Source organism: Balaenoptera acutorostrata, chromosome 14, assembly GCF_949987535.1.
Source record: "Balaenoptera acutorostrata chromosome 14, mBalAcu1.1, whole genome shotgun sequence".
NCBI classification, from domain to species: domain Eukaryota; kingdom Metazoa; phylum Chordata; class Mammalia; order Artiodactyla; family Balaenopteridae; genus Balaenoptera; species Balaenoptera acutorostrata.
The window spans coordinates 83,341,185-83,357,502 of record NC_080077.1 but is presented as its reverse complement, the minus strand read 5'-3'; the positions used below and the strand labels follow the sequence as shown (position 1 = coordinate 83,357,502).

The window sequence follows — 16,318 nt, the reverse complement described above, 5'->3', positions numbered from 1 at the left end:
AAGTGATATCATATGATATTTGTCTTTCTCTGTCTGGCTTACTTCACTTAGTGTGATAATCTCTGGTGGCATCCATGTTGCTACAAACGGCATTATTTTGTTCTTTTTTATGGCTGAGTAGTATTCCACTGTGTATATGTACCACATCTTCTTTATATAAATGGCTAAATCTTTTTTTTAATTAATTAATTAATTTTTTGGCTGCGTTGGGTCTTCGTTGCTGCGTGCAGGCTTTCTCTAGTTGCGGTGAGCGGGGGCTACTCTTCGTTGCGGTGTGCGGGCTTCTCATTGCGGTGGCTTCTCTTGTTGCGGAGCACAGGCTCTAGGTGCACGGGCTCAGTAGCTGTGGCACGTGGGCTCAGTAGCTGTGGCTCGCGGGCTACAGAGCACAGGCTTAGTAGTTGTGGCGCATGGGCTTTGTTGTTCCGCGGCATGTGGGATCTTCCCGGACCAGGGCTCGAACCCGTGTCCCCTGCATTGGCAGGCGGATTCTTAACCACTGCGCCACCAGGGAAGTCCCTGAATGGCTAAATCTTAATGTATCATACGTAGTTGGGCTTGTGAAAGAGTTGAGGTTTTGCTGCTGCTGTTTTTGTTCTATTTTGCTAGCTGAATCATGAATATAAATTATAAATCAAATTAAATTGACTTTTTTCCCCCTTGAAGGAGGACCGGGGTATCTGTTACCCTTATCACTAGAAATGATTGGAAGATTGCTGGTGAATTAATTAATATTCTGGAAAGAGCAAATCAGGTGAGAATATGCAACTCTGTTTTCTAAGGTTCAAATTTCATTTATTCCAAGTACTGGGGTTTTACTGCCTGTCAGGAAATACAGATATTAAACAAGTAATTAAGCGTGTTATGAGGGCTGTAGCATGGCAAAGATGAGCACTATAGTATATAAGTGGGGAACCTGGTCTAATAGGGGTGAACATCACTGGACCCTGCTGAGGAAGATCCCAGTGCGGTGGAGGTTGGAGAGAACAGAGGAAGCAGAGGACACACTCAGGCCCCGAGGTGAGAAAGTGACACCAGGCAAAGGCACCAGGAAGCAGCTGAAGGGCCACGCCAGCAGGAGGGCCGCGTACTTACTGACGGGGTTTTTAAGACTAGGCTGGTTTTTATACCTTGAAGATTCGGTGTTGCACATGCAGAGGGACACGTTCCATTCTGTTTGGAAGGTGTCATGTAATCAGTTGTGGAGATTCTCTGAAGGTTGTAGAAAAGCTGTTAAATAACGAGAATCACTTCAATCCTAATAACACGTTTAATGGCTTCAGAGTGTCCCAGAGGATCTTGTGGTGATGGCTGAGAGATATAAAGCAAATAAACTGAAAAAAGAAATGGAAAATAAATGGGAAAGACCCCAAGGAAAACCCAAGAAGTTTTATTGTTAACGTCTATGTTGAAAAGTGGTACCAGCCTACTTAAAAGAGGTAAAATTTGAATAACCTGGACTTTCAAACACCTGGTTTCCTTAACTAGGCTTTGTTAGTGTGTTTATTACAATCAGCATTATCTCTAAGAGTCATTAACATAATAAATGAGATCTTATTCTTTATCTGTTACCTAAATTCTAGTTAATATATCTTAGAAGTATTAATTCAGAGGTGAGAAAAAAACTTTAAGTTGTACAGTCGTAAGAGTATAATGGAATATAATAGAACTGGTGGAGGTATAAATTGGTATAACCTTTTCTGAGCAATCAGGTGGTAATGTATCAATTGTAAACACATATACTTTTTGATCCAGCAATTCCTCTGGACATAAATGTCCAGTAGGGAGCCATATGAATAAACTATGGAGAAAATCATATCATATAAGGGCCTAATGCCTATGACATAGGAAACTCCTAACGCTGAACAAAAACAACCTGATTAGAAAATGGGCCAAGGACTTGAATAGACATTTCTCCAAAGACACACAAATGTCCAACAAGTTAAAGATGCTCAGCTTCAGTAATCACTAGGGGATTCGAAGGTCACCTCACCCCCATTAGAATGTCACAGTACATCAATTTATGGTTTTTCCTGCTTGTTTTTCAGAATTCAAGATTTTTTTGGAGATATATTTAAGATACTGTGGAAGTATTGGAAGCATGCTGGCAGTATGAAGAGATGACTGATTCTTAAAATAATAGTGTTTAAAATGTAGAATTCAGTATTTTGTACTTTAATAAGATCAAAAGTATTTAAACTTGAGTTGAAAATTTTTTTATCGATATTAAGGAATGTAGCATTAAAATTTCATTTTTTGCTATCTTTATGTTAAAGAAAGAAATAAAAGTAAATTTTGTCCCCTATAATGTTGCTGTGTTAAGGTCAATCTTTAAAGGGTCTCAAGCTTGTTCAGATGTTGTCATAGCAGTGAAAATGCTGTTAACACAATAAGTTTTTTTCCGTGATAAAAAGACAAGCCGATCCATCTTCCTCAATAGCCCTTTAATTTTGTGTTTACCACATAGTGTTTTATTTGGTGGTACTTTTCTTACTACTTTATCTACTTTGAAATGAAACAGTAAAAGGATTTCATGGGGCCAAAATATGCAACAGCTGTTTGTTAAATTTTAGCCTAGCGCTCCAGGATCAAGTAAATCCTGGGTAAATTCATTTCCCCGAAAGCTTCTTTGACTAATAATGGTCCCCTACTTTCCCTTATACTTTTGTGTAGTTGTCTGTTCCCTACATGGTAATTACTTATACCATGTTATCGTCTGTCAGAAGTTGAATAGTACTGAGGAAATACGTTCATGATACAAGAACCACAAACACCCACCAAAAGGTGTATGTAATGAGAATAAATTTTTGTAATAAGTTTCATTACGTGAAAATGCATTAAAATTAGTGAAATACTAACATTACTTTGGGCTACTGACAGGTTTTCAGCGAAGGTGGGCTAGGCTAACAGCTAGGAGCCCATCTTTCCCTAAAAGTGCAGAATGAAACGTAAAAAGAATACACAGTGGGGACAAAAGACAGTCTCTTCAGTAAGTGGTGCTGGGAAAACTGGACATCTGGTTATGAAAGACCGCAGTTAGAACACGCTGGGGAGTGTGGGGAGGGCAGCCCCGGGGCTGAGGGGCTCGGGACGCAGCCAGGGGCTGCAGGGACCGGTGGGCTGCTTGCTGCCGGTTCAAGGCCTGTCCCGCTGCTGCCCCGGGCTACGGCCAGAGCTGCTGCCTCCGGCCCGTGGGCGTCACATCCTTCAGCAAGAGGGTCCAGAAGAGCACCTCGCAGAAGAAGGTCCAGCTGCACGTGGACAGGAGCCTCAGGTGAACACTCTCCGACGTTACAGAGGACGCTACAAACTGCAGAGCAGGCCAGGCTTCAGTAAGGCCCAGTGAGCAGAAGCCGTCAGCCAAGGCTTCAGGGACAGACCTGTGAGTGAACACGAGACCCTCCTTACTTTTCTAACCGGTGAAGACTGACCACAGCAAACCGGACCAGAAACGAGGGGCGGCGGCAAGCGGCTCCAGTGAGACTGGAGCACATCTTCAAGGGGTAAGTGCAGTGCTTAATGCACAGTGATGTCGGCTATGCTTAAGCCCATGAAGGCTGTTCAGTTTTACTGTAAATAAAAAGCTTGACGAATACTGTCAATCTTTTAGGTCAGGAGGATTACATCCTCCTGATTCAGCATGTTTACATGCAGACTTTTAAGGCAACTACTGGACTAAAAAAAAAACAAGAAAAAACAAGATCAGAAAAAGAATGAAAGGAAAACAATGTATGGCCGCATCAACGAAGCATGAAGTCAGTTCTCCTGGGACTGTGGGTGACAGCAGTCTTGGCAGTCACTGTGTGATTCCACGCTGCCTCACGCGAGGTGTAGCCCTGGTCCAGCAGCCTGCGGCTGGCGGTGGACCTGCGTGAGCAGACCCGTCTGCTGGGGACACAGACCCCCGCTTTGCTGCCAGCTTTGTCGCTTGTCAGCAAGTCCGTCTGACGCGGGTCCCTCGCCGGCCCTGTGCCTGGCGCACAGCGGGCACTCAGGCGGCATCTGCTGGCTGATCGAGCTGTCACTTCAGTGCCAGCCTTGTCACATCTGGTCCCCAGCTCCAGGTGCCGAGACCCCTGCCGTTTCTGTTGCTCAGCACGTGTAGTAGAGGAAACTCTGATGCACCAACAGGAGGTTTCGGGTCAGGCGGGGTTTCAGGCAGTCCCATGCGCCCAGCTGTATTGTGGAGGGTCCAGAAACACACATGCAGAGCCCCTCCCGGGGGCCGCGGCCCCTGGTGCTCCCCTCCACGCTTCATTCTGCGGGCAAAGTTACGTATCGCGACCTCAGCCGTTCTCCTGGGCCAGAAGTGCTTTGACACATGGATGCATTTAGTGGTTTGGGGCTCATGTTTTCGGAAGTACTAATCCTTAATTCAGAACCACAGGAAAGCTGCCAAGGACCGTGTGGTTCCTGCTGCAGAGTCCAGCCCTGGGGTGGAAGTTGTGAGCAGCCTTGACCTTCTGCACTGGGGGGTCAGCAAGGAAGCATGGCTTTGGGCAGCACAGGCCGGTGCTGTCTGATGCTCATTCCTGTGGGTGCTTCGCCTCTCTTTTCGGGGGAAAGATCGCTAAAGAAACTTTTTTAAGTATTAACAATTCCCTGGTTTTTTCTTTCTGTTCAAAAACTCAGATCCCTATATCTAATTCTATCAGAACCAAAGTATCCTTTGAAAATAAAGCTTTATATCCAAAAGTATGCTTTTGCAAAACTTTCTAGTCAGTGTATTGGGGGAGCAGAGAGTGTGACCAGGGAGTGAGAAGGAAAGAGAAGAAAGGACTTGAATTCTAATTTCTGACCACCTTGCCATATATTGTGTTCGAAGGTATCACCTTCTTACTCAGTTTTGATTCTGAGTTCTTTCCTTTTTTTTAAATAAATTTATTTATTTTATTTATTTTTGGCTGTGTTGGGTCTTTGTTGCTGCGCGCAGGCTTTCTCTAGTTGTGGAGAGCGGGGGCTACCCTTTGTTGCGGTGCGTGGCTTCTCTTGCCGTGGAACACAGGCTCTAGGCGAGCAGGCTTCAGTAGTTGTGGCATGTGGGCTCAGTAGTTGTGGCGCACGGGCTTTGTTGCTCCATGGCATGTGGGATCCTCCCGGACCAGGGCTCGAACCCGTGTCCCCTGCATTGGCAGGCAGACTCTCAACCACTGCGCCACCAGGGAAGCCCCTGAGTTCTTTCTTAAGCCTCAAAGAATCAAAGCAGCAGTGGACAGCCTGGCCTGGTGGAGCGTTTTAGTGTCTCACGGACGGATTCATCTGAGCATCCGCCCGGAGAAGTCAGAAACCGCCCCCCCCACTGCCGAGCAGGGAGGCGGAGTGGCCAAAGGTCTCGGTTCCGTGGAGCGTGCTTTCCGTGGACAAGGACACCACTCTCACTAAATAACACGCGGTGTGTCCGTGGCAGCCACGCTTTCACCAGTGCTCACGATGCACGTCTAGCCGATTGCAGCCTTTTAAAATATGCGCAATTGAATGTACACAGAGCATCCTCTAGACTCTGAGGGGATCGTATTTTCATACACCCGACCACGGTTGGCACGTCAGGGTGCTCTCTGTGTCTCCAGTCGTGCAGATTCAGTGCGTATTTAGAGAGCGTCTCGCTGCTCACAGCTCAAGGCTGTTGATATGTAGGCACCAAGAAGGCTCTGAAGTATGCGGCTTATGTCGGTTTTTCCTGAGAAGCTGAGTTAGAAAGGGTTCGAAGGAATCAAAACACCAAACCCCCTTTGTCAAGGGGAGTGTTTTGATATCAGGCTGGAGTTTGGGGGCAGATGGGGTTAAGGCATTGGTAAGCTGCTCTCTGGAAATATCCACATACTATTGAGGAAAAAAAAAAAAGTGTAGCTCTCTGATGTTTGAGCCACAATTGTGGATGTGTAGGTCATGTCACCGTCTCTTCAACAGCAGATCTGTGTGCCCAGTTGAGAGAGACTCTGGACGAGAAGCTCTGGTGTTCGGCTCTGTCTGTCCCGGTGTGTCTGGAAGAGCGCGTTCATTCCCACGGGAAGCCCGGGACACTTTTCACCCTCAGCCAGAGGCTGTGCGCACGCAGTCCCGTGCTGTTTTTCCTCTAAGGAGAGGTCCTTTGGAAAGTGGAGGTTGTGTGTGTCTTTTCAACCTCTGAAAGCATGTCAGGTGAGAGACGAGACAAAGCTCTCTGAACTCATGTTTTTCTTGGGTGCAGAAATCCGTTCTTTCATCAGACCACGAAGCCACGTGCCTTAGCCTCTTCTGCAGCTTCCCACAGCTTGATCTGGGGCAGGAGGCTTCTGCCTCTTAGAGGTGGCCGACCCTCTAAAGCAACCCGGTCTGGCTCTGGGGAGCAGTGGGGCTTGGGGAAAGCAGCCCTCCCCGTGGCTGTCTGCATTTTTAAACCACCTGTCAAGGACTTGCGCTTCTCTCCACCTGTAAGGTTGCCACATTGCCTTCTCTCCGCTTGGTGCTCCTGGGCAAAACTGGCACGTGCCATCCAGAACTGGCGTTGTCTTCTTAAAGAGCACGGCTCCTGCCTCGGTTCCGGCCTGCTGTGCTGCTTTCATATGCCCTGAAGGGTGTCACATCTTGCCATTCGTGTTGCTTCGTTTTAAGGTTTTTTAAAAAAACAAACGGACAGACTTCTTATTTCAATGAACAAACTCTTAGGTTGGCAACAGCATGTGAGAAAGATCATAGCTGAGCCCCCTGAAAGAGTGCAGCCGAGGGATTCAAGACCAGTGGTGTAAAAGGAAGAGGAATTTCACTTATGTGGTACAGCTGCCAAGTTGTTAGATGTTCTGGTCTCCGCTAAATAGTCACAGCGAGTCTTCCAGGGAGCAGATGTTAATAACTGTTTGCAGTTAGAATGCTGCATCTAACCTTGGCATTTCAGCTGTTTATTTTGTGGGAACTTTTGCTGCTTGCTTGCAGGGCACCTGCCTGGTAGAAAGGAGAAAGTAGGGGAGGGAACTAACTCAGGGGCCCGACCGTGGATCCCAGAGTTGTTGCTGCATGGAAATCACCTGAAGGCTCTCAGGCATTACAATGACAAGATGCAACAGTTGAGAAGGGGCCTTTTAGCCATCTGGTCCAGACATTCTGCCTGCAACCTGCCACCCGGGGTTTGAGCAGCCTGGGCTTAAATACCTCTGAGGACAGAGAACTTACTGCCTCCTGGGGAAGCCTGTTCTATCTTTGTTTTTGTTTTTTTTAATGAAGTTATTTATTTATTTGTGGCTGTGTTGGGTCTTCGTTGCTGCGCGCGGGGTTTCTCTAGTTGCGGCAAGCGGGGGCTTCTCATTGCGGAGGTTTCTCTTGTTGCGGAGCGCGGGCTCTAGGCGCGCGGGCTTCAGTAGTTGTGGCGCACGGGCTTAGTTGCTCCATGGCACGTGGGATCTTCCCGGACCAGGGCTCAAACCCGTGTCCCCTGCATTGGCAGGCAGATTCTTAACCACTGCGCCACCAGGGAAGTCCCTTGTTCAATCTTTGTAAACCTCTGGCTTTTCTATGTTCTCTGTAATTTCCATCTTAGTCTCTGGCCAGTGGGGGCCAGGTTAATTGCTGGCACTGCTCCGGGGCATACTGTTTGTCTTTAGAAGGAGCAGCCAGCAAATAGACACTTTGGTGTCCTGGTTGTCCTTCTCCCTGAGTATTGGTCCACTTGGTTCCTTGTTGGAGATGCTGAGGAAAGCCCATCAGCCTGGTTCTACTCCCTAGGTGTTGCTAAAGCTGATGGAGGAGGGAGCGCTATCAGGCTGCTAAGAAATACCTCGAGACACATGAGGCCTTAGTGCCCTGCTTGCATCACAAAAACTGAGGCTCACTTCACGTAGGAAAAGTTTTAGCGAGAAGGTTTTAAAATATGATCTGTGCGGAGTTTAAAGGTTACGTGGCCCCTGAAGGCTTGTACCTTAATGTTCCTGCGAGTACTTCACACGTTGTTTTTATGGAGAAAACAAAGCTTAGGAACCTGGGGAAACCACATGTCTCAGTGTTAGAGAAGGGCCGTATTTTCAAGCTGGAAAGTCCTTTAAGGTTGCCGTTGCCCAGTCATTGGTTTTTAGAGATGGGGAAACTGAAATTCGAAAAGACTCACCCGAGCACCGTGGCATCATCTGGACCAGCCTCTCGCCCTCCTGACCGGCCTGGTGCTCGTCCACTTTCCGCAGAGCGGGAACCCGGCCTGCAGGGGGGCTGCCCTCACGTCCTCGAGACCTTGCCCCTGAGCAGAGGCTCCCAAGGCCAGCCTGGCTCTCAGGGACAGAGAACCGACCTGCAGGACTCCAGGTTGCATGCAACGGCTGGGAAGGCAGTCAGCTGAGTTTTGCAAAATGAATGGGAGGGGAGAACAGAAGGAGCCTATCATTGAAGACCAAGGTTCCAGAGTCCTGGTGGGAAATGTGACGTTGTCTTAGAATCTAAATGCTCACGAAATGCACTTGCTCTGTGGTCTGTGGGTCAGACTTGAGCCTTTCACACGGGTCATTCAGGTGACCCTAACTTGAAGAGACGCAGCTCTGTGGCCCTGCCATTCGCAGCCCCGTCCCTGTTAACGAGCGAGGTGGCTGATCTGAAGCACAGGTGAGCTCAAGGTCACGCCCGGGGACGCACGGTGCTTCAGGGCGCCTCTGTGTTCCTTTCATTTTATTACAAGCTGTTGCCAAGTTCATGGTTAGGAGGGGTAAAGTGGACCCCTTTTTTTTTTTTTTTTGGCTACGTTGGGTTTTCGTTGCTGCACGCGGGCTTTCTCTAGTTGTGGTGAGCAGGGGCTACTCTTCGTTGCGGTGCGCGGGCTTCTCACTGCGGTGGCTTCTCTTGTTGCGGAGCACGGGCTCTAGGTGCGTGGGCTTCAGTAGTTGCGGCACGCGGGCTCAGTAGTTGTGGCTCGCGGGCTCTAGAGCACAGGCTCAGCAGTTGTGGTGCACTGGGTTAGTTGCTCCGCAGCATGTGGGATCTTCCCGGACCAGGGCTCGAACCCGTGTCCCCTGCATTGGCAGGCGGATTCTTAACCACCACACCACCAGAGAAGTCCCTGGTGTAAGTTTTAAAGTCTGAGTCTACATTTATTTTATTCCATGTGGTCTACTCTGGTTTCTCTTCAGATCGTATAAGTCTTTCTTTTTTCTTTTTTCTTTTTTTATAAGTTTATTTATTTATTTAGGCTGTGTTGGGTCTTCGTTTCTGTGCAAGGGCTTCCTCTAATTGCGGCAAGCGGGGGCCACTCTTCATCGCGGTGCGCGGGCCTCTCACTATCGCGGCCTCTCTTGTTGCGGAGCACAGGCTCCAGACGCGCAGGCTCAGTAGTTGTGGCTCACGGGCCCAGTTGCTCCGCGGCATGTGGGATCCTCCCAGACCAGGGCTCGAATCGAACCGGTGTCCCCTGCATTGGCAGGCAGACTCTCAACCACTGCGCCACCAGGGAAGCCCACTTTTTTCTTTTTTTTAATTCCATGTGGTTTCCAATGAATTGTTCCTTATCTATTTAGGAGAAGTCATGGGATATTTGGCTCCATTTCAACTTGAATTTCTGCAGTTTAATGGATTCAGCAGACCTGCCCTCGGGGGCGGGGCCTCCACTGAACTGGGAGGGCAGCTTGGTCTGCACGTTCCCATTGGCTGGCAGGGAACGTGAGCCCGCCTCCCTGACCCGCCCCGGGAACGCGGGTTCTGCCCGCGCACTTCGCTCCCCGCCCAGCTGACGGGAGCCCCGTCTCCTCAGGGCCCGCTGGGGCGTTGGCTTCTGGAACACGCGGGGCTGAGTCCATACTGAATGCCGGGGCTTCGGGACGACCCGGGGTCGAGTCCACACTAACGGAAGCCGGGTCTCGTCAGGACGCCCTGGGGCTTCAGCTTTGGGACACTGCGGGGTCCAGTTCATGCCGACAGGAGCCGGGTCTCCTCAGGACCTGACGGGAGGGGCTGCCGCTGAGGGAGAAGGTGAGGAAGGGTGGGGAGAACGTTCCTGGGCGTGGCTGACCGCTGAGGGCGTCCATCTTCCGAGCACCCAGGAGAGGAGGGGATTGATGTGGAGAGCTGTGGGGTTCTGTTCACTCCTGTGTGTGGTGTAGACAGAGCGCAGTGTTGTTGTTTGGCGAGTGGCGTCCGGTTTTCCCAGCACCGTATACTGAGGGGACTGTCCTTTCCCCGGGGTATGTTCTTGGCTCCTTTCTTGTGAGTTAACTGACCACATAGGTTAGGTTGTAGGTTGATTCCTGGGCTCTCTGCTCTGTTCCTCTGGTCTGTGCGCCTGTTTCTGGGCCAGTTCCACACTCTTCTGGTGACCGTAGCTTCGTAACGTAGTGTGAAGTCAGGGAGCGAGATGCCTCCAGCCCGTTCTCCTTCCTCAGGGTCGCTCTGGCTCTTTGGGGTACTTCGCGGCTCCGCGCAAGTCTTAGGATTGTTCTGTTTCTGTGGAAAATGTCATTGGAATCTCGGTAGCGACTGCACGAATGTGTACATTGCTCTGGGTAGAATGGACGTTTCCACGATATTCTTTTCACCCACGAGCACGTGGTATCTTTCTATTTATTTGTGTCTGTGCAGTTTCTTTCATCAGCGTCTTACCGTTTTCAGTGTGCAGGTCCTTCACATCAGAGGTTACAGTTATTCCTAGTTATTTTTTTTGGCTGCAATTGTAAACGGGGTCGTTTTCCTAATTTCTCTCTTTGATGGTTCATTCGTGTACGGAATCACAACTGATTTTTGTGTGTTGATTTTTTGCATCCTGCAGCTTTACGGAACTCATTCATTAGTTCTAACAGCTTTTTGGTGGTTGGATGTGGAAAACTGGAACTCAGGTGTCCCACTGTTTCGACCACGTCCAGGTCATCCATAGCACCCAAGACGGAGTGGCTCTTGGTAACATGTGAACTCCTCCCAGGGCGATTAGTCTCATCACGGTAGGTGGACTGGATCTGGGTAGGGCTTGGCCTCTATGGCAAAGTTGGATGTCTCTTCTGTTTTTCTGGCGTGGTATTGACATGGTGGTTTCGAAAAGTAATTTTCTAGTAAATTTCAAAAGTATAAAAAAACCTTGAAACAGCGGCAGGACAAAGTTTTCCACATTCACAGGAAATACCGCAGTGTGTTTTGCCCCAAACTGGGCACATAACCCCCAAATGAGGAATCATTATGGTTTCCACGTCATAATCCAATCCACAGGCCCACCTCAACTCTCACCAGCTGCCTCAACTCTGTGGAAATGACTTTTTCCATCCTGATCCAGTTTTTTGTTTTTGGTTTTGGTTTTTTTTTTTTTTTTTGGAGCAATTACTGAGACTTTGCCTCCTTTTCAAAACCTTCATGGATTTAAAGCACACAACCATGAGTCCGACCTGGGTGGTCTTTTCTGTAGGGCTTCTTTCACTTAGGATGTTTTCAATGTATATCCGTGTTGTAACATGTATCAGTTCGTCATTTTTTTTCATTGTGATTAAACACAGATGACATTTACCATTTAAGCCATTTTAAGTACACAGTGCTATGGCATTAACTACATTCACGTTGTTGTAAAAATATCCTCACCATCCATCTCCAGACCCTTTTCATTTTCCCCAAGTGGAACTGTAACCATTAAACACTAACTGCCCTCAACCCCTGGCAGTCTTATTCTACTTTGTCTTTGAATTTGACTTCTCTGGACACCTCACAGAATGTTTGTCCTTCTGTGTCTGGCTTGTTTCACTTAGCATAATGACTTCAAGGTTTACCCACTTCGTAGCACGTGTCAGAATTTCCTTAGTTTTTAAGGCTGAATCATGTTCCACTGTGTATATACCACATTTTGTTTATCTATTCATCTGCCAAAGGACACTTGTGTTGCTTCCACTTTTTGGCTATTGTGAATAATGCTGCTATGAATATGAGTGTACAAATATCTCTTCCAGTCCCTGCTTTGAAATATTTTAGATGTAGACTGTGGAAAGGAATTGACAGATTATTCATTAATTCTACGTTTAAGTTTCTGAGGATCTGCCATACTGTTTTCCACAGTGGCTGCACCATTTTACTTTACTCCTTTATGTGGCAGAATAATGCAGCTTATGGATCTACCCTATTTTGCTTATCTCACTGATGGACATTTTAATTGTTTCTACCTTGGGCTATTGTGAACAGTGCTGCTATGAATATTGGTGTGCAAGTTTTTGTTTAAAACTTTTTTTTTTTTCCATTTTGGGAGTATTTATCTAGGAGTGGAGTTGTTGAACCATATGGTAATTGCATGTTTATATTTTTGAGAAGATGCCAAGGTATTGTACACACAGATTGCACCATTTTACATTTACACAAGTAATGTTGAAGGTTTCTAATTTCTATACATTGTTGCCAACATTTGTTATTTTTAGGTTTTTTTTTAATGTAAGCATTCTAGTGTGTATGAAGGGGTATCACATTGTAGTTTTAATTTGCATTTCCATCTTGACTACTGATGTTTGACATCTTTTCATGTACTTGTTGACCATCTGTATGTCTTTTCTGGAGAATGGTCCATGCAAGTCTTTTCCATTTAAAAAATTGGGAAAAAAAAATTGGGTTGTTTGTCTTTTTGTCGATGGGCGGTAAAAGTTCTTGATATATTCTGAAGAACAGACTCTTATCAGGTATAAAATATAGACACATTTTCTTCCATTCTGTGGGCTCTTTATTTTCTGGATAGCATCTTTGGATGCTCAAAGGTTGCAATTTAGAGGACTTAAAAGTACACTTAAAAAATGGTTACCATGATAAATTTAATGTTATGTATTTTTTACAAAAACTCCCCTGTGCTCTAATATTGGAAAGAACTTGAGTAATGAAGCACGCCACCTCAAGAAACCAAACACGCGCGCTGTAGAAACGGCAGGCGCACGTAAGCACTTGTCTCACTGGATGGCGAGCTCCTCAGCCTCCGACACGGTGATCAGACTTTGCCTGATTCACAGACCAAGACAGACTCTTCCTCTGACTCAAGAGCCAACCCAGTGCCTGTCACTTCTCCCAACAGGGTGCAGCACCACGTTGAGTCTCTTCATTCCCCAGATGCTCGCTGGGTCATTGATTTTAGCCCCTTTTCAGTACCCACTTAACAACGAAGCAATAAAGCTAATACTCTCCTCTATGTTTCTCTTCTTGGAGAAGCAGCCTCCGGATTGAGCCCCGTAGACAAGCCTGCAAATGCACCTGTCCCGCGCCCAGGTTTCCTCTTCTGTGGGCATGTGGTCCAGAGAAGTCTTTCAAGTTCTGTTAAGCTTTCAGACAGATAAGAAAGTCGGGGACTGGTGCACGTTAGCTTTATTAAAGGGAGGGTGAAAGCACATCCCAGTCAAAGGGCACCCAGATGAACTGTCAAGGGGGAGATTGGCCAAAAAGTGTGGTTAGTAACTGCCCTGTAGTTTACATCTCAAGAGCCTTCGAGGTTAAACCGCCTGCTCTGCTGAGCCGTGAGGTCATGGTGAGTGCTGAAGTTTACTCTCAAATTCACTCTCTCCTATTCCTTCCCTCTCGTCCCTTCCCTCTTTCCGTCTCTCAAATCAATCCAGGTTCTCCCAGGGTTCAATTTATCCTCCAGATAAAAGCAAAGCTCTTTTACGAAGTACATTCAAGCCATTCAGACTGCAGGGTTCTAGTTCAGAGGTTACAATTTCAGATGTTCCTCAGTCATGGGAAATGGCCACGTAACCCCTACGTCAGTGTGCCCATCCGTGAACGCCTCCGCTAACTTGCTTCACGAAAGACCGTCTGTGCTGACATACACCCACCCCCCATGCTTTCCTAACAATCAAAAACGAGCCAACCTGCAGCCCTTTGACTAGCACCCTGCATGTGAGGTTCCTGGGAGGATAAGGAGGATAATTTAATTCACAGGCCGGCCTGAGGTCCCTTTAGCTCAGACGGAACAGCGTCTCCCAGAATCCCCTTCCCTGCTTGGCTCTGGGTTAGGGCTGCGTCCACAGGAAGGTGTGCAGGAGACGGGGTGGGGTGGGGGGGCGGGGAGGGACATGCTTCAGGGCAGGTACCGCTGCAGTCCACGCACACTCACCACCTCGTGGCCCCTCGCTGGCTCTGGGCAGCCCCAGGCTCCTGGCTTGTTCGCCCCCTGCTGGAGCTCCTCCTCAGCTCCAGGTCCTGGGCCAGGTTCCTGAGCCATGCTGGGGGGGAACATGCCAGTAGGTCACCCGTGTCGCTGAGGTCGGAGTTCGGAGCGCTGACTGACTGATGGGGGTCCCAGGGCGTCCCTTCTCGCCCCCGCTGCCTGTCCCTCTCCCCCGCTGGGCTGCTGGCCGCTGTGACATCAGGCCCCGCACAGACACAGGGCAGCAGACTCACGTGCACAGGCCGCTCCACCAGCTGCCGCAACTGCGTGTGGTCTCAGCCCTGTAATCAATCCTGTACATCACTTACATGGTTCTACTTCTCGGCTTGAACCCTAAGCAGTCGCCGGAGGAAGTAAGTCAGCAAACACCGCGTGGAAGCTGAAATTCTCTGATCTCACCAAATCCTGCTTTGCAATGGCCTTGGCCTCACTGCATGCTGAAGAGCAGGGTCGTGGCATCCAGACTTGATCTCCAGTTTTCTCTGGGGCCTCCCCGCGCGGCAGCGACCGGGAGGACGACCTCTGTCTCCCTGGGGCCTCTCCCCACAAGCTCACCCTTATCTCGCTCGGTTCTGCTTCTTCCTCTGTGCTCACCAGTGTCCAGCCATCAGCCTGCTGCTTCGTGTCTCCTTGGAGGCCCTTGCTATCTGAAATAAGACCAGTGTGTATCAAATCAAAATTTCTAATTCCAAATATATAGGGTTTTTTTTTTCATTTCTCACTGAGCTTTATTTAGCAGTAACTCTGAAAACTTCAGACCCCAGAATCTATCCTCTGTGGTACAGGGGCTGGCAGTCAACGCCAGCTCTGCTCAGTCAGTCTGACCTTTGAGCAGACCCCTGAATCTCTCAGACCATCCGACCTTCATCTGTAGACAGAAAGAGCGGGAATTGGTGATCTCAAGACCCCTCCAACTTCAGACATTGCATTCAAAATAAACTTCTAAAAAACACTCTAAATACACTAGGAGAAGTTTCATCTTTAAGGGAGCTGGAAGTAAATATTTCCAGAAGCAAGTACTTAGACTTTTGTATATTTTCAAACACACATCAAACTTTACACGTAGCTGTAATGAAAGCTTTTTCCAGAATGAAATTTGCTCAGAGCAAGTTTAATATTCAAGCACTGTTACTAAATTTACTTTAATTTTAGCATACTATTTACATAGTCTTTGATCCTTTATTTTTATTTTGATAATTTTTCTTTTTAAATGTATACTGCCTCAATCCTATTTGGAAGTGTGTGACAATATAAATGTAAGGAGATAATTAAAATGTCCTAGTAGCTCTAACTGAAAATCAATTCAGGTTAAAACTCCTTTACTGTGCCACCTGGAAACAGAAAGTTAATGCATTATATTAATGTTGCTGGAAAGAATACAGCTCTCAAAGGACTTCCAGGAAGTGAATTAAGCTTGGGGGAAAAACTCGCATGAAGGCTTTGCTGATTTGACCAACTTCACGTGGAGTGAAAGAGCTTCACTCTTTGTTTTACAAGAAAAGCCCCTCGTCTGCCTGGGTCCCCCACTCCACCTCACTGTGTGTGAGGGACGTCGAACAGTCCTTTCTGTCTCGTCCCCTCAACAAGGACCAAAGTGTATGCCCCTCACCGTATCACCAGCATCTGTGCCCAGGAACTGCCAGATCCCTGCTCCTAAACCAAACCCAGGGGCCAGAGCTCTGCTCCCTACAGACGGGTGGCCCAGGTGTTGGCCGCCTGACTTTACCTGAGCCTATTTCTTGTGGACAAGGAAGGGTAACTCAGTGGGTAAAACTAAGGGCTCGGAGAGCAGAGTCAAGAGCCGTGGAATTACATGGAAGCAACCTAAATGTCCGTCAATGGAGGAATGGATAAAGAAGATGTGGTACATATATACAATGGAATATCAGCCATAACAAAGAACAAATAATGCCATTTGCAGTGACATGGATGGGCCTAGAAATTGTCACACTGAGTGAAGTCAAAGAAAGACAAATATCATATGATATCACTTATATGTGGAATCTAAAAAAATGATATAAATGAACTTATTTACAAAACAGAAAGAGAGTCACAGATGTAGAAAACAAACTTATGGTTACCAAGGGGGAAAGGGGTGAGGGATAAATTAGGAGACTGGGACTGACACATACACACTACTATATATAAAATAGATAACTAATAAGGACCTACTGTATAGCACAGGGAACTCTACTCAGTACTGTTAATGAGCTATATGGGAAAAAGAATCTAAAAAAGAGTGGATACATGTATATGTATAACTGATTC

The 16,318-nt window shown here is 47.5% G+C and overlaps 1 protein-coding gene across 6 annotated transcripts in view; it reads left to right on the top strand.

Moving 5' to 3' along the window:
* Positions 1-2,229, top strand: part of DDX43 (DEAD-box helicase 43) — a 30,234-nt gene extending 28,005 nt beyond the window's left edge. For all 6 annotated transcript variants that reach the window (XM_057528288.1, XM_057528289.1, XM_057528287.1 and 3 more), the window contains 3 exons: positions 667-754; positions 1,284-1,439; positions 2,049-2,229. In XM_057528288.1, coding sequence (XP_057384271.1) covers positions 667-754; positions 1,284-1,400 — 205 coding nt within the window. In that variant the 3' untranslated portion in view covers positions 1,401-1,439; positions 2,049-2,229. The remainder of the gene's footprint in view (positions 1-666; positions 755-1,283; positions 1,440-2,048) is intronic.
* The last annotated feature ends 14,089 nt before the right edge of the window (positions 2,230-16,318 follow it).